A 23,535-nucleotide genomic window follows, 5' to 3' on the forward strand; every position below is an offset into this window, starting at 1 on the left:
AAGCACAGTAAGAGCTTTCTAAGGTTACCAAATATAGCTTGGCAGCCAGATTTCTTAGTAGAATACCGAATGTGACTCATTAGCAAAACATAGTAATGCCCTAATTCTAGTCTATGTATATCAAAGTATAAAGCTTAAAAACTCACTTGTAGAATTACTCGTAAGTATCCTTTGTAAGCGCTATAAATTTTAGGGAGTTCTGCCTTATTATCTGTAAGAACTGCAAGTCAAGGACTATTACTTGAGAATTACTATATAAAGCAACTACTGCATTTCAATAATTATACTGTATTTACTAGGAAAACAAAAGTATTTCACTTTTTATATCATCATACTTGATCTAAACTTTAACTCCAGGCACTCCATGTTTGGATTATTAAATCCCTGCTTTCCCTCCTTGTAAAAAGTAAAAATGGAGTCATTTTAAACTGACATTTTGGGCTTGGTTGGTAGTTTCAGTTAAGTAAAATAGAAGCAATGTAATTACATATTCTATCACATAGCTAGAAGATATTTTCTCTTTGAAAGTTGCATTTTAAAATATTGATTGTCTCAGGAAGCTCAGATTTGCTAATTCATTTCTGTAAGACCAAAAGTGACTTGCCTTAATGAGTTTTGCCTTAGCTGTTATTTGCCATGTGCTTAAAGATTCATAAAATTTCTCAAAAAGGAAATGTAAGTGAAATGCTACATTTTATTTTCTTAAAGGTGCACAGTGGGGCCAGCTTTTGATCACTTTAATGCTGTTCTGCAAAGCAGCTCTGGCTGCGAACTATAATTGTATTTTCATCTTCACTGTAGAGTTCATCTTGGTTTCAAATGCAAGTTGATAAGAAAAAAAGGGCTAGTTTACCAGTGTGGCCTTGAGTTCTTAAATAACTATCCATAATTTAAAAGATTAAAGTTAATTCATATCATTTAGTGATAGAAAAGTTTTGTCAAGATCATTCCATGTATACCATTAACCAAACAGCTTCCATAAGTGTTCCAACATGAATATCCATATAGTATCCTAGATAGTTTACCTTGCTTCTCTGGACCTAACATTCTACTGTGAAATGATGGGGAGGGACAAGGAGACCTTTAGGGTGCCTTCTAGCTCTGTAGCCTTCCTAGAGTGGTGTCCGTCAGCTATATTTATTCATTGACAGTGTTCCAGGTATGTGAATCTCTATTTTCTACTTTTAATATCACACTGCTGGAAAGAACTAGAAGGTTATCTAGTCCACCTCTACTTCCTTTCCAGCTGGTTAAACTGAGGCCCCGTGAGGTGAAATGACTTGTCCAAGGTCACCTAGCTCAGTCGTGGCACACTGCCATGTTGTATTGGTATATCCTGTATCAAGCCACAAAGACTGGATATAGGTCAGCTACTTCTACATTTCTTACTTACATTTGTGCATTTGGGTTTCTACTTTTGACTGTACTTTTTAACTTGTCTAAATATTTAGAAATCCTCCAAACAGTCCCGGAAATCTCCAGGAGATGAAGATGACAAGGACTGCAAAGAAGAAGAAAATAAAAGCAGCTCTGAGGGTGGAGATGCCGGCAATGACACAAGAAACACAACTTCAGACTTGCAAAAAACCAGTGAAGGGGTAAGAATATACCTGTAACTTCTCTTATCTTCCTATTAACTTAGAAGACATTTTGCCTCAGGACAGGTTTCATATCTCAGCATTAGTAAACGTTGCCTTAGTAAATGGAGAAACATTCTCAGCTTGACATATACATTCACTCACAGCTCCTGAATAAGTGATCGGGTGCTTAGAGTCTGAGAACAAAAGAGAGCTGGGTGGGAATTACACCTGTCTATCAGTTTGGAACTCTGACAGGTTTATTCTTTTTTAAACTAACTTCAGCACCTTGAGAGTTTTTTAGAAGTCAGGCATGAAGTATTGAAATTATGAAATGCCACCTCAGAATTTGACAGTTGTATTTCTTATAAAATGAATGGCATGTTCAAAATAGGGTATTTTATACTGCTGCTTCTTTCTTAGAAGCAGTATGTAATTTAATATACCCATGGGGATTATAAACATTTAAATATTCAAGCTATATGTGAATATTAATGTTTAAAGTAACCAAGGGGAAAACTTGTACACTTTGAATCTTGTTAACTTTTGTTAACCTCTGTTAACTTCAAAGTCACAGGCAAGTCCACCTTTGTAAAAGTTTTAGTGAAGGCAGATTTTGCCCCTGGTCATTTTCCATGAGTCTTTATGAAGACTAATTGGACAGCGGCAAATCATTTTAAAACAATACTGATAAAATAAATTATTATTACTCTTTAGTTAAATTCTGGTTTCAGCTGAGTTCTTGCTTACTCTTGTCATTACTGTTTACCTCTCAACTGTCTCCTCCTGCTTCCAGTTACCCATAATTTTTCCCAAGTTATGATTCTGTTTATTCCCTTGTTTCTGTCACCCAGCTCAGTTTACTCCATCCTCTGCCTGTCTTCCTTCTCTTGACCTCTCTCCAATAAATAGTCCTCTATCATTACCTTTGCCTGCAGCCCTCCCAGGGACACAGAGCTGCTAACAGTCACTAAAGGCTTGAGTACCTGACTTGGATTTGATTTTCTTTTTATCTCACCTGCTATCTTCCTTCATCCTAGGTAACTTCAATATGTATATAGCAAAAACTCCCTCAACTTGTCTCCCCTTTACTGCCAATCCCATTTCTAGCTGTACTTCCCGTGACAGAGGAAGAGGTAGTTTACACCCATACTACTCAGTGTGTGGTCTGCAGACAGGTAGCATCAACATCACCTGGGGGCTTGTTAGAAATGCAGAATCCAGGCTCAACCCCAGAGCTATCGAATCAGAATCTGCATTTTAACTAACCGCCCAAGTCATTCATATGCACATTAAAGAGAAGCACTAATCTGCACCTTCCTATCACCAGAGTCCAGAATATCATCTCCTGCTTTCTCCAAGGCTACACCCCATCAGTGGTCCCCTTTCTCTCCTATACTTTTACTTTCTTTTCTGCTGGCTCCTTACTCTCTGCCTATAGACAGTATCAGGTCTCCCTTAACCTTAAAGATACCTCCCTTCCACCATGTATCCTACTCTTTTCACCTTTCTCTTCATCTCTAATTTCTTAAAAGAGTTCTTTCTTCTCCCAGGGTCCATTTTCTCAGCTACTCATGCCTTAACCCAGGGTTCCCCAACCCCCAGGCCGTGGACCGCTACCTGTCAGTCAGAGACCTGTTAGGAACTGGGCTGCACAGCAGGAGGTGAGCGGCAGGCGAGCAAGGAAGCTTCATCTGCCGCTCCCCATTGCTCGCATTACCGCCTGAACCATCTCCCCCCGGCCCCCTGCACCCCGGTCCGTGGAAAAATTGTCTTCCATGAAACCCAGTCCCTGGTGCCAAATAGGTTGGGGACCGCTACCTTAACCCATGGCACTCTTGTTTCTTCTTTGACCGGTTCATGGAAACTGCTCTTGTAAAAGTTCCTAGTGATCCTCTCATTGCCAAATCCAGTGTCTCCTTTAGTCTTTATTTTACTCTGCAGCATTTAATACCATTAGCCACTTTCTCCTCCTGACTTTGCCTCCAGGTCACCAGTCTCTTCTGCTTTCTCTCCCAGTGGCTCCTCAGTCTCCTTCTAGAGCACTTTTCTCTAGGCTGTCTTGGCACACTTCCAGTCTGAAAGCTTCCCCTGTTTCCATCTTATGCACTCATGTGGTTTCAGCTGTTATGTATTACTGATGACTTCTCACTCTGTAGCTCTTGCATTGTAGATTCATTTTTCTAATTTAATAAAACCATTTCTACTTTAATAACTTGAAAGCACCTCAGAAGATAGTTGCTACTAGAAGTAACAACAGCAGCAGAGTCAGAGTAGTAGTGGCCAACATTTTTACCATGTGCCACATACTGTGCTAAATGCTGTACATGCATTTGATCCTCATACAAATCCCAGGAGGTAGGTGCAGGTGTTATCTTCATTTTGTAGCTGGGGAAACTGAAGCTGAAAGGATTGGCCCAGGGTCACACAGCTAGTCAGAGCCTGAATTTGAAGCAAGAGGCTGAGATCTTATTTTTAACCTGTTTCTAATAATATAATTTTATACACAAAAGGATATATATATATATAATATAAAAATAAAGTAGTAAGCATGGTAATTTAATGAATACCAGAGACCCTACCACTCAGCCAAAACTAGAACATAACAATAACTTGTATCTATATACATGTTCTTCCCCATCCTATCTTCTTCCTACCCAGAGATAACCACTAGTGTTGTATTTATTATGTCTTTTCATTTTCAGAATTTTAGCCCATACCTAACATATACATATATACTTAAATAATAATTTAATTTTACTCATTTTTGAGCTAATGCACATATGTAAGAGTTTCTTTAGGGTATGTAAACTCACACTGGACATGCTGAGTCATGAGTTTAAGGTTTTTAACTTTACAAGGTAATGCCAAATTATTTTCCTAAGTTGTTGGACCCGTGTATACTCCCACCATCAGTGTATGAGTTCCCTGTGACTAACTGGGCATTGTCAGACTTTAAAATTTTTGCCAATATAGTGGATGTAAATTATAGTCTAAATTTGTGATTCTTTGATCAATAATGAAGTTGAGCCTCTTTTCACATGTTTATTGACCACCTTTGTTTCCTCTTCTGTGCAGTGCTTGATTTTGGTTTTTGGCCCATTTTCCTGTTGGACTTCTTTTCTTACTGACTTGTAGGACTCCTTTACATATTCTGGATTCTGACTACTATGGGTGGTCATATGCATTGCAGATATCTTCTCTAAGCTGTTAGTGAGCAGACTTTCTTAATTTTATTGTAGTCAAATGTATCAGACTTTTCTTGTTATGGTTATCATTTTTCTGTCTTGTTTAAGAAGTCTTTTCCTATCTCAAAGTCAGAAAGGTATTCTCCTATATTTCCTTTTAAAATTGTAAAGTTTTGTTCTTAACATTTCAGTGTTTAATCCATCTGGAATTGATTTTTGTGTATGGTATGAGATAGGCTCCCACTGCATTTTCCCCATAGCATAACCATTTAACCAGCACCATTTATTAAATAGTCTCTCCTTTCCTCTCTGATCTGCAGTGCCATCTGTCATATAGCCATGGGTCTCTCTCTGGGTTCTCTATTCTGTTCCTTTGGTCAGTACTAAACTTTCTTAAATTTTAGTAGCTTTATAATGTGTCCTGATATCTTGTAGGGCAAGTAGCCTAATTTTTTTTTCAAATATTTAATAGACATGGTCCAGGATAGAAGGTCAGAGGGGCTTTTTTTTCTTGATGGGAGAATATACAGCACATATGCTGATCAGAATGATCCAAATATGGAATGATCACAAAATAATAATGTAAGAAAAAATTGCCACAGTAGTGCCCTTCAGAAGGCAAGAAGGCATAAAATCTAGTGCACATCCGGAAGGGTTACCTTACTCCATCCACTGAAGCAGGAGGAAATGCAGAGTGGGCACAGGGGCAGGTAACTGAGTACTTGGGGTGAGAGCATGCATAAGTTCTCATCTGATTGCTTTTATCTTCTTAGGAAGCAAGGTTAACATTTGAGAGTGAGAACAGGAAGAAGTGTTGAAAGTTTAAAGAGAGAGGAAAAGGGATAAAATAGTTACTTAGAAGAACAGAAGAGTGATTGGACTTGGGAAATGAAGTTGAATTGCCAGACAGCAGTAAGGGCCCACATGAGGTTAGTGGTCATGAATTTAAAGTGAGAACGGTCAGATGGCTATGTGTTTTTCTCCAGGCATATTCAATTGTGCAATCACGGAGTGGCAGAGAATTGCATTTAACTAGAATTGGCGCTTGCCCAGAGAATAAAGGAGGTTCAAGACAAGGGAGTTGCGGGTGTATGCAAGGAAGGGATTAATTATAATGATGGACCCATGGAATCCAAAATATGTTCAGAGGGAAATAAGGATGTGAGGAAGGAGATAGGATCAACAGATTTTGCATATCCAAGAATTCTTGGAGTTGGAGTACTGGATAAAGGGAGCGAGCTGGAAAGATAGGTGGAGATAGAATAGGAAGATGTTTAGATCAAACTGCGGAAGGGTGGCAGTAGGTGCTGATGACAGTGCAGGTGAGTTTGGTATTTTGAGTGGGACAGTTTTTCATTGTGTGAGCACTGTTCACATCGCAGGACATTTAGTACCCTTGGCCCCTGCCCATTAAATGCCACAGGACCTCCAAGTTCTTATAATAACCTAAAATGTTCCCATAATTCCCCCCAAAAAAACAGTGACTTAAAACAGTATTTGCAAATACTCTCAGTGGTTGAGAATCACTTGTCTACGAAATAACCATGGAAATGAGTGACTGAGGTAAGGTGGAAGACGAGATCTTTGGAGAAGAGGAAGTCTAGGAACTTAAGAGGCCAGAGTATTGGAAAGACGATCTCTCTGCATGTTGACATCCAGCAGTTATGGTATTGAATGACAGTGGGCCAGAGCTAAATTCTTCAAGGGGAAAGGGGGAGTGACCCGGGGTGTCTGGAGGTGACTGCAGTAGGGAGGGGTGGTGGTTCACAATATTGAGACTAAAAGCTAGAAGGATTGTTCTTCCTGGGGATGGAAGCACAAGGGAGAGGAAGAATAGCTGAGAAATAGTCATTAAGATCAAGGACACCTTCCCTACCTCGGGGGCCTGTAGTATAAGAGCTGTGGCAAAGGAAATAGTTACCATCTGGGGGTTGCAGGAAAAGAAGCAGCACTATCTTCAGTGGAAACCAGGTTTCAGTTAGAACAAGTTGATGAGTAAAATATCTCGTGAATATAGGAAATTTGCTGATGGCTATGATTTCCAAGGGGCCCAGTGGAAGAGATTGAGGAATCTGGTTTGGGGGCAGTGGGAGCATTTAAGAGATGAGGTTATAAACGAACATGTATAAAGTGACTGAGGATGAGAGTCCAGGAAGTGATAGATGCTCTGGAGCCCATCTTGTGGCAACCGAAGTAAGCAAGAATAAAGGGCATAAGGAAAAAGGATTATTGATGGCTCAAGGCAGATAGTGGTGTTAAGTTATGAATATTGGTAAAGAAAGGAAAGAAGAGGTTCTTACAAGGAACCCACAGACTTCTGAGACACCCTTTATTTCCAGAGGCCCTCTGCCTTCATCCTCACCCCTGCTAGTGGAAGCATGAGGCAGAAAGGGGTAGGCTCCAGAACTCTTAGAGCTCCCCTTCTTGACTCACGTGGCTTTGAAGTGGAGGGGACTAATCTTTGTGGCCAGGAAGCCATGCAGATAATATACCTGCTTTATTGTCTCTTGCCATGTGACAAATTATCCCAAAACTCAGTGGCCTAAAACAGCATTTTCTATGAGTCAGGAATCCAAATAGACGTAACCTGTTGATACCTCTATCTCGATCTCTCCAAAGCTGCAGTTAAAAGTATTAGCAGGGGCTCAGATCATTTTGAGGCTCAACTGGGGGGGCGGGGTGGTCCTCTTCCAAGCTCACTCAGAAAGTTGTTGGCAGGATTCGGTTACACACAGCTTACTGGGCTGAGGGCTTCAGTTCTTCATTGACTGTTGGCCAAAGGCCTCCCTTGGTTGCTTGCCACATGAGTCTCTCCATAAGGCAACTCCAGCATGGCAGCTGGCTTCATTAGCAAGAGAGAGAATGCTAGCAACACAGAAGTCAGTCTTTTGTTATCCCATCACTTTTGCCTCATTCTGTTTATTAGAAGCAAGTCACAAGGTCCAGCCCACACTCAAAGGGAAGGTATTACACAAGGGTATGAATACCAGGAGGCAGCCATCATTGAGATCCATGTCAGAAAGCTGCCCATCCCTGAATCAACCACTGATAACAAGGGGATTAGAACTGGCTCAGACCAGTCAGGTTCTCCCCATCCCTGGAGCTGGAGTCAAGTCCCCAAATCACAAGGCTATCACATAATTGTGAGGAGGAGCAGAGGATAGAATAAATGTTGGGAGGACAGCCAGAGAGTTCACTGTAACCACTAACCAATATTCACACCTTTATTCTTCTGACTCTGGACCTATTGTTCTTCCTGCCATATAGTGCTGCCTGCTTATGTCTTGCCATTGCCCTCTAGATCAAGCCCAGACTCCTTATTTCAGCATATAATGGCCTTCACACTCCAACCCCAATTTATCTTTTCAGTCTCATTTCTCACCGTTCATTCTCATTTATTCTAAGCCAGTGGTTCATCAAGCTGGCTCAGGACCCCTTTAATACTCTTAAAAGTTATTGAGCGCCCCAAAGAGTTTTTGATATAGCTATTGATATTTACTTAATTAGAAATAAAAACAAAATTTTAAGATATTAATTTCCTTTAAAATAATAATAAACCCATTACTTAGTATAAATAACACGTTTTTGTGAAAAATAAATGCATTTTCCCCAAAATTTTTTGAGAAAAATGGTACGGTTTTACATTTTGAAAAATCTCTTTAATGTCTGCTTTAATAGAAGACATCAGGCAGGATTCTCATATCTGCTTCTGGATTCAGTCTGTTGTGATATGTTATTCTGGTTGAAGTATAGGAAGAAAATGTGGTCTTATATAGACATGTAGTTCTAATTTTCACTTAAAAGCTCAGATTTTATCATTGGCGACAAATACTGCCATTTTCCTTGAAATAATAGGCTCATTTCATTTATTTTTGACAAAGTGCCAAATACCCAAGTCTGAATAACCATAGTTTATCTGTCATCATTTTTTGCAGTAAAACTGGTGCTCCATAAAATGATCCTATGACTTCACCTGCCTCATAACTTCTGCTTACTATGTTCTGGGTGTCCTTCAGCTTCACTGCCACCCTACAGCCTTTCAATGTGCCTCATATTCAAATACCTCAAGAGAGAATCTGATTGGATTAGCCAGCCATTATCCAGTATAGAAGTGGTGTGGCGCTGAGCATGGCAACCAGCGCGATAAGGAACAACTTCTGGCCGCTTACGTGGAGGAGGCTTCCAGTCTAGCAAATACTCAGAACAGTGTGTCCAGAACATTCACCATTATGAATTAGCAAGATATATTTTCACACACAGGTGCACAGAGAGTGATTATGGTATGAGAAGTTAAAAAAATTAGATTTATAATTTGGTTTTATAAGTACTCATTTGATAGCACCTTGTTTAAAGACCCCACCCCCAAAAAAGCATGTCCTTAAAGTTATAGTCACATTTTGCTACCACTTGTACTTTGTTTGGAGCACTAGTAATATTCTGAGGCTGCCATCAGACCCTCTGTTCCAAACATACTCTTCAACATGGATTGAGTAGTTGTTACTATGAATTTTCTACCAATGTAAACATAGAATGTATTGCCTTTCACGTTAATATTAATAAAAAGACATTGTTATAAAGAATTTTCTTTGGTTGATTAACAATTTTTCATTGTTTTAATGGGTGTCTTCCTCCTTCATAAGGGAGGAAAATCCTCCAAAGTCTGTGAGTATAATCTTATTTCTAGTGTTTTTCTTTGTTAGGAGTCACCAGGCAACTGAATCTTCCAAGTTCACAGATTTTAAATGTAATTTTTATTTGATTGGCTTTCTCATTTTGGTAGGAACAAAGAAGGCTAAGAAATGTACTTCTGCCATCTTGAATGGATGGTAGGTTTAGTAACGTTTCCTATTTGAAGGTTCTGGAATTATTTGTATATTGTATTATGTACGGTACAAGATAGATTTTGGCTGCATAAGTGAAAACATACCCATGAGTGAGCACGTGTATGCTTACAAACAAGTTCATTCACTCAGTGAAGTAAAGAGCTGAAGCAGGGTGTTTTTAGAAAAAATATTGGGGGCCCGAGTTCCCTCTTTCATTCATCTCATGAGAACATTACTAAGGGGTTTAATGTATTTGGGATAATGATGAAGAAAACAAAAATAGCATCCCTGTGGGGAAATGTAACCTGATACAATTTAAAGTGGGACCCAGATTGAAACATAATTCTTTTAGGAAACGGAAATATTTTATCTTTGTCACATGGATGTAATCTAAATTTTAACAGAAATCTAGGCTTCCGTTCTTTTTGTACATCTTGATTTTATTAACTTTTGTTATTTCTTTGAGCCATATGTCACAAGTAATTAAGTTGTAAATATTATACAGAATAATCTGCATACTCTTCAAATACTTTTAAAATTTTCAGGAATTTACCCTTCCTTCTGACACCAAAGTCCTCACAAAGATGGATTATCTTGATTTTTCCATGGACTGTATGTATCCCAGCAATACGTAGTACTGGAGTTGTACAGAGTGCATGCTACTGCACTCTGTTCCCTGCCAGACAGTAGACAAAGTTTATTGGTTTTTTCCCTTTTTTTCTTAATATTAGCTACATTGTCAGTGCCCTTTCCAATTAGACTTTTTTTTTTTAATTTAATAATTTATTTTTGGCTGTGTTGGGTCTTCGTTTCTGTGCGAGGGCTTTCTCTAGTTGCGGCAAGCGGGGGCCACTCTTCATTGCGGTGCGCGGGCTTCTCACTATCGCGGCCTCTCTTGTTGGGAGCACAGGCTCCAGACGCGCAGGCTCAGTAGTTGTGGCTCACGGGCCTAGCTGCTCCTCGGCATGTGGGATCCTCCCAGACCAGGGCTCGAACCCGTGTGCCCTGCATTGGCAGATTCTCAACCACTGCGCCACCAGGGAAGCCTTTTTTTTTTTTTTCTTAATGGAACACTAAAAATGCCCTAGTCCTTCCTTTAGGTTTTTGCACTGATAGGTATAAAGCAGAGCCTCAGGGGCTGTTCTTGCTAAGTATTGTTAATGCTGCAGTGCAGGTTGGAATCTCAGAAAACCCAGTTATATACTATAAAGGTGTGGATAGCTTTTATTCTTAATATCCAAAATCATCTAAAGGCTTGTTTTCTTTCTTTTTTTTCAGACCTAACTACCATAATGAATGCTGCATATTAAGAAAACCACAAGAAGGTTATACGTTTGGTTGTCTAATATTCTTGGATTTGATATGAACCAACACATAGTCCTTGTTGTCATTGACAGAACCCCAGTTTGTATGTACATTATTCACATTCCTCTCTGTTGTGTTTGGGGGAAAAAAGACATTTTAGCCTTTTTTAAGGTTATTGATTTAATTTCTTGTTATTTGGTTGCATGAAGTTGCCCTTAACCACTAAGGATTATCCAGATTTTTGCACAAGCTTATACAAGTCTAGGATCCTTTATCAAGGCAGTTATGTTCATCAGTCTCCTGCCTTTACTCCACCATCACCAAACACTCAGTTAAATATAAATTAGCATTTTTTAAAATGACCACTCAACATAATGCTTAAGGGATTTCCTCTCTGTGACAGAACCCAGGAACCAATTCCTAGATACACAATGTTGGCATATTGAAGATAAACTTAAAATTGTTCTTCAGTTTTGAGGCCATGTGTAAAGTTTAATCATATTGTAAAATATCTATTCCGTATTAGAAATAGCTAGTTGACAGCTTATACTTCTCAAAACTCATGTTGTTAACGTACACAAACTCAGTTTCTATATGTGAAGTTAGTGAGTCTTTTGTGTTACTCCAAAATAAAGGCAATGATTTATTTTTTCCCAGTCTCAATACAATTTGAGCTAATCACTCAAGCTGGATACTTTACATTTTAAAGCTGGAATCAGCAGTAGCCCTATGGGAAGTAAGACAAAGCATTGACTTTTAAATATAGACTTTTAAAATGATCTGTTGTTTTCTTTTGGAACTAGAATTAGAATAGTTAATACTCATCCACAAACCATTATTATGTGTACATTATTGTTGCAATTGTGATAATAGAAAATTTTATTTATTTTTATGCCAGCTTATATTGTGAGAACACATTTAGTCAGTTTGGGTTTTATCAATCCTGTTATGCTTGTCCTTGGAACATCTTTCGCGTATTCGAGGTTTGTAGTTGAAAAGTTTACTGTAAAAAAAAAATCAAAAACAAAAAAATGTATTGTTTTTACAGAATAAATTTATTGGAATGTGTACTGGGAGTAAGGTTTGAGGTTGTAAACAACTAAGTTAGTGTAATTTGGCTTCATATATGTAATGTGAGGTATTAATGTAATTCATATATTAAAGCAAAAATTGTTAACAGCAAGTTGACAATAGAATCAAGTGCAGGTGAGGGTTTTCTTTTAACACTCTATGGGTTTTAGGGTTTTTTTAAACCCTGTGGGGAGGGAGAGGAACTGGCTACATGATTGCTTGCACGTCTAAGATACTTACCAGTTCAGTGGACCCTAAATTCACACACTTGACATTATCCATGCATTGATTTGGACCCCATTTTCTTTTGGTTTTCTTATTTTGGTGAAGAGCTAGTAAATAACATGAAGGAAAAACATGAGTGGCTCTAAAAGCTTAGGGCCACTGATGATGATGATGGTAGGGGTGGTGGTGGTGATGATGGCAGCTGAGGGCATGAAAGCGCCAGTCCACTTACCACTCCCGGGCTCTGAGGAGGCGGCTGGATTTTTGGTTTGTTTCTCTTACTTATTAGCAAATATTGATTTTCCTCTATTATACTCACTCACATTTCCAAATATGAAAAGTTCATTAAAAGATAGTAGGAATGCCAGTCCAGTTCTTTTTCCTTAAAAGGTACTTTTTAATTTTGAATATTTTAATTTAAAAGTAATGAAATTTAATTCATGAAAAGTCCTCTTCATTGCTCACACTAAAACATGAGAATGTAGATGACATTTTGAACTGGAACATATAACTGACAGATTTTTAAAACAAAAAGCGTAAAGACTACAGAACTTTTTCTGAAAAAAAATATACAAAATGTTTCAAATTTAATAAGATTTGTCTTCATAAAAGACCAAAAATAATTTATTAAAAATATACACAGAAATACAATAGAAACATTTCCAGTCACCAATAAAATAAGGGTAATGATAAAGTTATAGATTCCCTCCTTAGCTATTTAGACTCACAAAAAAATTTCAGTAAAAGCAATTTTTGAAACAGCAGTAAATAATGTACTTTCCTTGGGAAAACATTTTTCAAACAACATTTTTAAATATTATGATAATTTGTCTTTTATACTGAGGTTGATAATGAAACATATAGATCTTATATGCAAAAATATTTCTCCATCTGTATTTGCTACTTTGAAATTTTTAATATGCATAGACCATTTTCACTTTTGAACAGTTTCCTTTTCATGCTCACTATTATAGGAGCTAAATTGTAATTTTTCACTTATATTTAAAGTGTGCAAACAGAATATTGAGATAGGTGGTCAAGTTTATTCACAAATAACTTGAAATATATTATTTCTTTAAACAAGCTTTCTGAATAACTTCAATTTTCCTTCAAAAAAAGAAAATTTATCCACATAATTCCTATGATAGCTCACATATACAGTACGGAGCAAGAATTTATGTATTCTTAAATGTTCCTGTATGGGAAGAGAGTGGAATGGGACCAAATATTGGTACCAAAATAACAGAAGTCAGTAATTTAGAGAGAAAAAACATAAAATAATGCTTTTATTCAACTTTTTCATCTGCCTTTGTTTTTATGAAGAACTCTGGTTTGTAGATACAGCGATAGGCCAAGAGCTGAGGAAGAACTCCATATGCTATGTTTAATGCTAAAAAAAGGATTTTCGCTTCTTCAGGGACTCTGTAGATATAAGCAGTTCTAGCATGAAGAGAAGCACCGATGTGAGAAAACTGAGCCTGTTGCATTAAAAAAAAGGGGGGGGGGTAAGCATGAATTTTGTGTTTAGTTGGATGCACGATGAGTTCTGAATGATTCATTCAGACCATGCTGCTGTGCCCTCAAAACTAGGACTTTCAAACAATCCATAGTCTTCAATATTTCATTGAATTTAGGGCCAGTCTTGACTTAACTGTTCAAATAAAGTAAACCTTCTTTAGCACGTCTTTATCAGGCTAGCTGTTTTTTAACGCATCTAGTGCCCCCATACCAAACAGCAGTGGCTCAATTTAACAAAAAATCTGAATAAAATCTGCTTTTTCCTGATTTACATTCTGGAGATATCCTATATAGGAACTCAGTTGTGGCTCACAAAATGTGTTCCAATAAAAATGAAGCAAGTACAGAGTTTAGACAGCTTAAAATATTTTTAGCCTAACTATTTAAAGAGAAGCACTGAGGGAGGGCCTCAGCTTCATTTATCAGTTCTTTCACCTACTCCTTGGAGCAAGAGCTCAAAGCCCTTCATTATGCATTTGTTTGTTTATTTATTCACGTATTTGTTTTTTAATGCAACTTAAAAAATACTAAGGGTTGTTTTGTAAGATAAGGTGGGGGTAGGGATTTGGTTGCTCTTTAAAAAATGGCAAATATACATGCAGGCAACCTTTTCAAATCAAATTATTTAGAAGTATGGCTTGTCAGCATAATCTGAGTTTACAAAACAGAAAGGCAAGAGCTTCCCATTTGTACTTAGATTACTTGTTGAGAACATGCATTCAGAATGTGCCAGTGGTCTTTTTTGAATACTTTTCATAAGCACAGGGGAAACTATTAGAAAAGGCTTCTGTGAAAGTATTTCCTCAGGATCCTTGTATCATTACAGAGTGCAATCCTGGAGTCTGCATTTCATATCTTACTGAAATTCAAGATATACACAAATAAAGGATTGGGAGTCTAAATGTGATAAGTGGTGACTTAGTTCATCAGGATCAAAGTGAAGAGACAGAAGATACTATAATCTAAAGAAGGCACAGAAGTAACAAGAATGAAAACTAAATAATTTGCTTTAAATACATATGAGTTATCTTACATTTCGTTCCATATGAAATCAGTTTATTCTGCTAAGTGGTTAATAAATCAGTTTATTCTGCTAAGTGGTTAACAGAGATAAAAGTGTTACTTAGCACTTGACTTTACTATGATGAGCAAAGGACAAGTTTTCATAAGCAGTATGTATACAGATTGTATCAGTGACAGATTTTAACAGGTTACATTTTTGCAAGTTACTGATACATTCTGGGGGCCTCTGGTAGTTTTGCTGCTTTCTGGAGATAGAAATTAAATTAGCGTGGTGTGTTGCCAAGGACCCAGGGACCAACGCCAATGCCAATGCAGGAATTGTCTGCATTGTGATCTGTGAGGCACTGAGAGGGCTCTGCCCTCAAACACACCTCCCCCGGGGCACATGCCCAAACAGAACCCAGCAAACGTTAAGCGTTTCCATCTCTGGGCTAAAAAGACCTTGAGAGTAAAGGGCATTTGAGAGGCTGCCCTGAGGAGCTGCTCTTGTGGACATTCTAGGAACACTGAACAGGAACTTGGCCCCTGTCACTGTTTTCTTCTAGGGCCTATTTTGAATAACAGTATTTTTCTGAATATGTAACTAAATTTTTTCTTCTGGACTAGAGGCCAGATTTGAACCATGGTTTTAAGAAATGTGCATTTGGTGTCTATCTTTGTAGACACTTACACACATCTCAAAAATCACCAAATTTGGGGAAATGCGAACCATAGTTTGAGAGAATAATATGAGCAATCATGCCTACTTGCATAGGGAACCTGCTAAAAAGTCTGATTTCGTAGGCTTTTTTTGCTGCACTAACCGGTGCAGTTAATACCTCATTTTCACAAACAGCAAACTCATGGCAACATTAAAAAATGATCGTGTCCTTAGATTAGATTGTAAGCCCACCGGGCAGGTACTGTGTCTGATGTTTTGTGTGGCACCTATCACATTGTTAGAGCTCAATAAACGTTCAACAGTAATGGTCTTGTGACTGTCAAAATGCAAAAAAGCTTCTACAAAGCATTTCTCTATTTTTATACCTATTTTAGTAGGCCTTTTGCTTCAGAATGTTTTAACAAGGGGCAAAGATGATTGCATTTCTAATCAAAAGAAGTATGTAATTGAGAGAAAAAGCCTGAGGCCAATTTTCTGCAGTTTCCGGTACTGCTCATAGTTCTAATGGGTGTACTTATAGTGGCCTCACCTCTAGCTGAGTGAGCAACCTGACCATAGCTTCCTCCCAAGGCATATGGCGTCCAGTTTCCAGGGTGCTGAAGTTTCAGAAAACCCTCATTCTCACTTGAGGAGGGTTCCCTTCCCAAGCACATAGCTGCTAAGGGGCTGCACCGTGTCTCCTGGGTGATTTTCCCACCAGCACATGAGACCTCCTTATGACAGGGCCGAAGAGCTCAGCCTGAGCACTGTGCTAGTAGGATCTGGTGGCTTGGTGACCTCAGTGCTGCTGAACTGACACATGGCCAAGATGACAGGTTCAAGTTATGGATCCCAGAAATTTCTCCAAAATTCAGTGATGTGAGGTTGAGCCCCTAATAATTTTTCTTCTACTTCATTCTAAATCATTTTTCACCTTAAATTTAGTTAAGAGATTTACTTTGATATTTTTTTTTTTTAAAGAATGGATGGTTGGGATGGAAAACAAGGCAATAAAGGCAAAGAAAAAGGTTAAATTTTAATAGCTCTGTTTTCCTATAGAGACAACCTGGAAAGAATTTGACTAAAAATCACAATCTTGGTTCCAGAAAGGAGAATTGAAAGAGTTTTGTGTGTCCACATAAATATTATAGGCAAAAACTAATGTGAACATTGGGACAGTAGCCAGGCTGTTTGGCTGATATGGTATAAATAGCTAATCTAGAACCGTGTTACCGTTTCTTAGGGTTTTCTGAGCGCCATAGTCTTGTGGTTAAGAACACTGAATCTGGAACCAGATTGACAGCGTCAAATCCCAGCTTCACCGAAAACCAGCAATATGACCTTGTGTTAGGTATGTAACTACCTCTGGCTCCTCACCTGAAAAGCAGAATAATAATGGAGTCCACCTCATAGGATTGTTATACAGGTTCAATGAGTTGATCTTTGTCAAGTGCTTAGGACAGTGCCAAGCACATGGAGCTCTTCCACAGACAGATACAAAACCCAAGTGACATACTTGTTCATGATCTGGCACTCTACTTGCTTGAAAACCTGGGCCCTTTGTTTTTAGATTCCCTTGCTGATCTTTTGACAATTTCAAGACTGTCTGTCTCCACCAAAGGATAACAAGCACATAAAAAGACATTAAACCCAAGCTCTAGTTTTAATACTAAAAAAGATGTTTAGTGATGAATCACATCAGAAGCAAATGATTAAAATGAGATTTGCATTAGTATCCCAATTATCCATGTTCTTCCTAAACCTTTACTTTCAGGTTTTCTTAAAGGCTTCCATAAAGGAAAAAACTTAATAAAACTTGTCCCCCAGTAGAGTCAACTCTTGACAACCAGATTATCCACAGATGAGCCTCCAGACCCTTTTGTGAGAAAGTACATGGCACCTGCATAGCCAGGGGGTGGGAGAGTCTGAGGCAGCAGGTGGGAAGGGGCCCTGGCATTGCCTGACTGAAGTGGAACTGCTCCTGCTTCCATGGCTGCGAGCTGTTAATTGGATGGCATGGCAGGCTCCCTGCCAAACCCACTGTGAACCTGTCCCAGAGCTTTCTTCCAGTTCCTCTGATTTTTAGGTAATTACACGCAATACACACAGCTACAGATTAATGTATCTTCTGAGCAACATAAGGCATTTCTCCTCCGAACTCTTACTGGGAAGCTTCTAACAACAACAATATTAACAAAAGCAACAAAGAGGCCCACAGCTTATAATGTGCCAGGCACTGCTCTACACCCTTTACACATATTACCACATCAAATCCTTAACAGCAGCTCTATGAGAAAGGTACTATTATTATTCTTACTTTATAGAAGAGGAAACAGTATCAAAGAGGTGAGTGACCCAGGTCACTGAAGTGATCAGTGAATGAGATTCGAACCAGTCTGCCTCCAGAGCTCATGGTCTTAACCATATTAACTATATCTTTTAATTTTCAGTGATATGTTAGCAGAGAAAAATTCTTCAGTTGATTTAAAAAATGCTAATAAGTAGATCTAAACAGCCTGTAATACTTTTCAAATTAGACTTGAAACTTTAATTTTATATGAAAAGATACTTGGGTTAAAGTCCCCAATGGAACTCTTCGGTGTAAAATGTGTCCTGGTTTTATTGCATTTTAGTTTACCTTTTGATTTATCTTTTGATTTCTGAAGGCAGCACGTTTGGCAAATTCCTAAATGGTCTGAAATGAGGGACCTAATAACTACCAACCATGTTTTCCATTGACTTGTACTGATCTAGAAGTTCTTCAAGGATTTTTTTCTTATTATTAAGTCACAGGTTCTTGGGAGTTCACTAGATCTTACAATAAAAGCAGATTTTGATAAAGTTAGTGGGATCATGAATACATAAAGCTTCTAAATTAGGAATGGCAGTTTTAGCAAGCTCGGGGTGCTAATCAAGGTAATGGAGAGCTTCTATGATGAATGTGTCCGATATCCTCTCAAGATGAGAATTCATTTCGTGAGCAAGTATTCGCTAAGCAGAAGACAAATCACACGACTGGGATTCAGCATTCTCATCATATGCACTGTTTTGTCGCAGTGTGATTTGTAACTCTTCCTTAGGCTAAACACTCTGAATAGGTAGATATTAAAGCCCAGCTAAGAGTTATGGGAATGTCAGACACATAATTCTCAGATTACACCATTCTTCTGTTGAGTTGGGAGAAACATCCTTCTGACATTGACAGAATCTAGTCGACAGCCTCAGGCTACCTTTGCAAATTGGGCAGTGATGGATAAGACCAGAGATTTCTTCAAGGCCTGGCGTATGGCTGAGACTGCCACTGCTGCTGCCAGCCGCTCTGCTGTCCACACTGCCTTTCCCAGAACCTCCTGGCTGGAGTCACAGGTGCCTGTCTGCAAGCTTAGCCTCACTAGCAGGTACAGTGTAGGGTTCATCTTACTGTTACAGATTTAAGTACCCATTTGCCCCCAAGCTCTGACCATCCTAAGCCTCCTGACTCTGCTGACGCTGTGCACATGGCTAGGCCCTGGCCTAGGTCCTCCTGCCTAGTTCTCAAGTTGTCTCCTGAGACTTGACCAGGTCCAACACTTGGCCTTACTCTTGCCAGCCTCCTAGCTGATGACACTCGGTGTTCCTGCATTAGGGCGTGGTGCAGGGCAGGCCAAGGTACATGGCATGCAGAGGAAGCTGGATTGTGCAGGCAAAAGCACACGGGTAATGAGTAGATGTTGAACCCTGAACAATCTAATCAAGGGGCTGGTAAGAGTGGGGCGAGTGGGAGGCCCTCTGTACCCTCTAACCGGGGCACACTCCAACATCTAAACGCTTCCGCAGTCTTCTCAAGTCTATTCGGCCAGTAAAGCCCACAGCTCAGGTGTCATTGCCTCCCACTCCCAGAAGGTCCTCTAACTCCTACACGCCACGTACAAAGTCTTACTCTGCTGTAGGATTCTGGAGCATAGTTAACTGTTTGCATGAGGAGAGGGATAACACAACGGAGAAGAATTTGGGCTTTGGAGTCAGATGGGATTTTATATCCCTCTTCTAGTAACTTTGTGACCTTAGGCAAGTAACAACTACCCTGGGTCTTGGCCTGCTTATCTTTAAGTGAGGCTTTTGAAAAACTTGCAGAGATGATGCTGTGTGTTCATCACACAGTTTCTTCTGAGGCACACAGGAAGACCACATGTATCAGCCTCCTGTGCAGTTGGGTCGGTGCCAGGCCTGACTCTTGAAAATATCCCACATGATCTTTGCACAAGCAATAAATAAAACTTTATTTTTAGCCACTGGGTATTTGCTACTCCAGCAGAGCACACAGCCTGTCTTTACACAAATAGGTAAGTAAAACACTTAGCATGGCTTGCCTTGCATGAAGTAAGGTAATGAGAGCTCAACCTATCATAGTGGCAGTGGAGCTGTAAAAAAGTGGCGGATTTGCAAATTACTCTGGCGAGAGAACTAACCAGACCTAGTGATGGGCTACACGTAGACGGTAAGGGAATGGGAAGTGTAAAGAACTACTCCACATTTTTGACTTGAGCTGCTGGATGCCAGGAAGGGCTATTTTCAGAGATGGAGAAATGAAAGAGAAGTTGTGGGGAGGATCAGGAGTCCTATTTTAGACCTTAAATCTGAGATGTCAGTAAGACACCCAAGTGAAAAGAAGGAGTTCGGAATTAAATATAAGAGTCTGGGAACAGTTTGAGCTAAGGATGGGAAATTAAAAGTCATCACCTTACAGTTGGTATTGAAAGATACGGAAATAAAGACCCACACCAAGGCCTGAGAAATAAGGTATTCAGAGGTCTGCAAAGAGGGTAAATACTACTTCTCTTTCCTTATGTCCTTCAAGGAAAGGACAGGAAACATTACTTCTGAATACTGTATCAACTTTTTTGATATTTATATTCTAATTCTATAGTTAAGAAGAAGTACCTCAGACTGGAAAGATTGAGCCCAATGTATTAACCCATAAATGCTGTTACTGGTTTTAAACCCTGTAAATTCTAGTGTGTCTTTTTGCCATCATAATTATTATACCATGAGTATAATTAACTGTATATGCCTAGAGTTGCTGGATGAACCTCATTTTTATGCCTGCTTGAAAAGAGCGAGACAAAGATAATGATTTTAAAAGATGAGTTCACTTGGGTTTTCTAATTTACAGTAATAAGAGAACAAAATAATTTTCCTTGTTCATAAAATCAATTTGTTTTGATAGGTTGTTATAAAAATATGCTTTGAATGATAATTCCATAGATAATTTCATTCCCAGTTCAATGAAGTAAGCATTCACTGAACATCTACTGTAGGCCAGAGGCTTGGCTAAGTACCAGAGGGGAGGAATGGAATGACAGGCCCAGCTTCCCAGGAGCAGAACTTTTTTAAAACCAGTTTCCCTGGTCCTGTGTAGCATAATATAGTCAACTTCTGAAATCTTAAATTCAGATAGACATCTTAATGATAACAGCTCTCAATTCTCTTTTAGTAGCTGTGGTGCTCAGAGACTGGGAAACAGCAGTGCCGCTTGCTGGGTATGTGACCTTGAACAAATCATTTAATCTTGCTGGGCCTCAGTTTCCTCATCTGTATAACTGAATGGCGCACCTACCAGATTATGAGATTTAAGTAATGCAGAAATGTCTTCCAAAGAACTGTAAAGCAAAGGGCACAACATAGCTAATAACTGTTTCCTACCCTAAAACATAGAGCAGAGATATTTTTTAGACACTCAACAATGACAGCCAAATCCCCAATAAACTTTCTTAACAGCATATTCTTAGTACCTGAGCTAGACCTCCAGCATGTATCAGGGTTATGTCAGGCATCCAGGAGCATCCAGGAACCACTAAGCCATAAAGCGCCATCACAAAGTAAGGGACAGAATAGAACAGATATGCCAGCATCTGCATTGAACAGAGAAATAACGTCATCAGTAAATTAATAGTTAATCTGGCCTTACGAAAAGCACAACATTTTCATCAATTAACATTTTCGCCTTAGAAAACGTTAACTCCTATTTCCTACATGGTATCACATTTTCCCATTCTTAAAAAAAAGAGAGAGAAAATTAATTTTAGAAAAATCTTAGGCTTCATAACTACTTGACCTGGATTTTAGCATAAGCAGCAGGATCCTTTAGGTAGGGCTCTTGAAATTGCGTATATAATCGGCAGAGCTCAGCTGGGCAATCCAAAGCAATCTACGAACAAAAATGAATGCATTATAAAGATACAGTCACATCTGGTTCTTATGTTTGCTGATAAGGCTAAACGTGCCAGGTTTAGTCACAAGCTGCTTTCTATTTAACAAAAGCTATTTTAGAAGCTCATCAGTAAAAAAAGGAAAGAAAATAAATATTCTACAGATTTACTCTGAAGAGATTAAGTAGAGGTTAAGAGTGGAGAAGGAAATGGAAACTAATGCTCTGTTCTTGGGGATCTTTCGAGTATTCAGTTTAAATGTCTAGGTTTGGCTAACCAAAGCACAGCTTGCTTTAGATTATCAGTTTCACTTTTCCTGGGAATAACTCACCAACTATTCCCTGCAGGAAGAAAAGTACATTTCTATACCAAATTCATCTTAACTGTGCTTTGCAAGATTCAAAAATAGCATCCTCCTATCTCCAGTGCCTCACAGAGTAAATGGCCTTTGGGGGCAGTAAAGGATAATGATTTGAAAGTGAGGTCCTCTCTGAAGCCACCTCCTATATCCACTTTGAAAGAGGGCAGAGCAGATTTAGTCACGGCAGAGTAGACTTTAGGCCACAGAACAGACAAAGTGTCTCTGGCACATTACTGGGTCCCCTCTGAGTCACCTCCCTCAGGTACCATTCCTTGTGTCCTTAGCCATAAATGTTGTCCCACCTAAATAACATGAACACGTCAGTGGCAGAGTTGGTAAAAATGGGCCCCAACCTCAAAGCCCCACCTACCAAGGGTACACACTCACCCATGCACACGTTTTTCTCATGTGCACAGGCAAGTGGAGATGGCTATGCAAGAAAACAGTTGGGGCTCATTTTTATTGTTGCTGTTTTTGTTCTTTTGACTTTAGGAATTACAGCAAACTAAACAAAGAATGGTTTCAGTGCTCTGTGGTCTGAGCAAAGCCTATGGCCCTGCTTTCTCCTTTACTTCCCTTCCATGCCACTCCTATTAGCCAACTCTGCTCCAGGAAGTTTCTGATGATCCACAGAGGGAGACAGCTCTTAAGACTACTCACCCTGTCACCCAGCTAGCCGCCCCAAAACAATGAATCAGCTGCATCAGTTTACACTTGCCACTCTGCCCCCCAACTGCTGTGTAATGCCAGCAGCCTTAGAACAGTAATTGTCATTAAAGTTACCCGTATAATTCTGGCTGCTCAAATTTATTGCTACTGAGAATAAACCATGAAACTGGGATATTGTGAAGGATCCTTGATCAATAAAAATAGTAAGAGCAATCACTTACTGAGCGCTTATTAGGTATAAGGCCCTCTGCAAGTGTTCGATGTGCCTTATCATTTAATCTTCAAACAGTACTATAAGGTAGGTACTGTTATTTTACAGAGGAAGAAACTGAGGATCAAAGAGGTTAAGTGATTTTTCCAAGGCCACACAGCTAGTAAATGGCCAGGAGTCTAACACTTTACTCTGGTACCCCTTCCTCAATCCCATCTCCCTACTCCTGAGAACACATGGATGCTCTGTGCCACGGTTTGACTAGTCTTAAGTTACCACCCTTACCAAAGATACTTAAATCAGAAACATCAAAGGAACCAAAAGAATGAGACTAATGGCTAATTTTTCAGGTACAGAGCTTGATCTAAGGACCTGAAGGAGGTGGTATGGAGCAGCCCAGAAGGGACTACCCCTTTGGGAGGAGAGGTCTGGGGTGAGGGTAGGAGAGTGTCAGGAAGCAGGTCCAGGCCTCCAGGCTCTAATGGGAGGTATGTTTTGTTAGTGCACTAGGAAATCTGATTTAAAATATACTTTATGTTATTATGATCTCTTATGCTTACCAAGCCTCTAAACAGGCAAAATCCAGTTGCCAGAAGGAGACACACAACCAACATTAAATCAAATGGTCTTCTCAGCAGGTCTTTCGCTTGGATTTCTTGAATGACCTAAAGTAGAGTTGGTAACTAATGAGCAGGCCCAAGGTGCCGAAGAATAATCTGAGATCTACTGAAACATA

General features: G+C 39.2%; 2 protein-coding genes across 11 annotated transcripts in view; one reads left to right on the top strand and one right to left on the bottom strand.

Moving 5' to 3' along the window:
- The window catches only part of HDGFL3 (HDGF like 3), a 78,787-nt gene extending 63,091 nt beyond the window's left edge, over positions 1 to 15,696 (top strand). Inside the window, exons 5-6 of the mRNA XM_036845047.1 lie at positions 1,452 to 1,598; positions 10,867 to 15,696. Of these exons, the coding sequence (XP_036700942.1) occupies positions 1,452 to 1,598; positions 10,867 to 10,872 (153 nt within the window). The 3' untranslated portion in view covers positions 10,873 to 15,696. The remainder of the gene's footprint in view (positions 1 to 1,451; positions 1,599 to 10,866) is intronic.
- TM6SF1 (transmembrane 6 superfamily member 1) overlaps positions 1 to 23,535 on the bottom strand; it is a 53,832-nt gene that overhangs the window by 14,506 nt on the left and 15,791 nt on the right. For 5 of the 10 annotated variants that reach the window (XM_036845043.1, XM_036845045.1, XM_036845041.1 and 2 more), the window contains 4 exons: positions 23,360 to 23,464; positions 21,465 to 21,557; positions 21,142 to 21,261; positions 13,451 to 13,667 (listed from right to left, as the gene is read on the bottom strand). In XM_036845043.1, coding sequence (XP_036700938.1) covers positions 13,476 to 13,667; positions 21,142 to 21,261; positions 21,465 to 21,557; positions 23,360 to 23,464 — 510 coding nt within the window. In that variant the 3' untranslated portion in view covers positions 13,451 to 13,475. Of the gene's footprint in view, positions 1 to 11,786; positions 11,897 to 12,204; positions 12,297 to 12,569; positions 13,668 to 15,794; positions 16,748 to 21,141; positions 21,262 to 21,464; positions 21,558 to 23,359; positions 23,465 to 23,535 lie in introns of those variants that run through there. The other 5 variants (XM_036845037.1, XM_036845040.1, XM_036845036.1 and 2 more) reach the window with 5 other exon arrangements.

The sequence above is a fragment of the Balaenoptera musculus genome, chromosome 2 (assembly GCF_009873245.2).
Source record: "Balaenoptera musculus isolate JJ_BM4_2016_0621 chromosome 2, mBalMus1.pri.v3, whole genome shotgun sequence".
Classification (NCBI taxonomy): domain Eukaryota; kingdom Metazoa; phylum Chordata; class Mammalia; order Artiodactyla; family Balaenopteridae; genus Balaenoptera; species Balaenoptera musculus.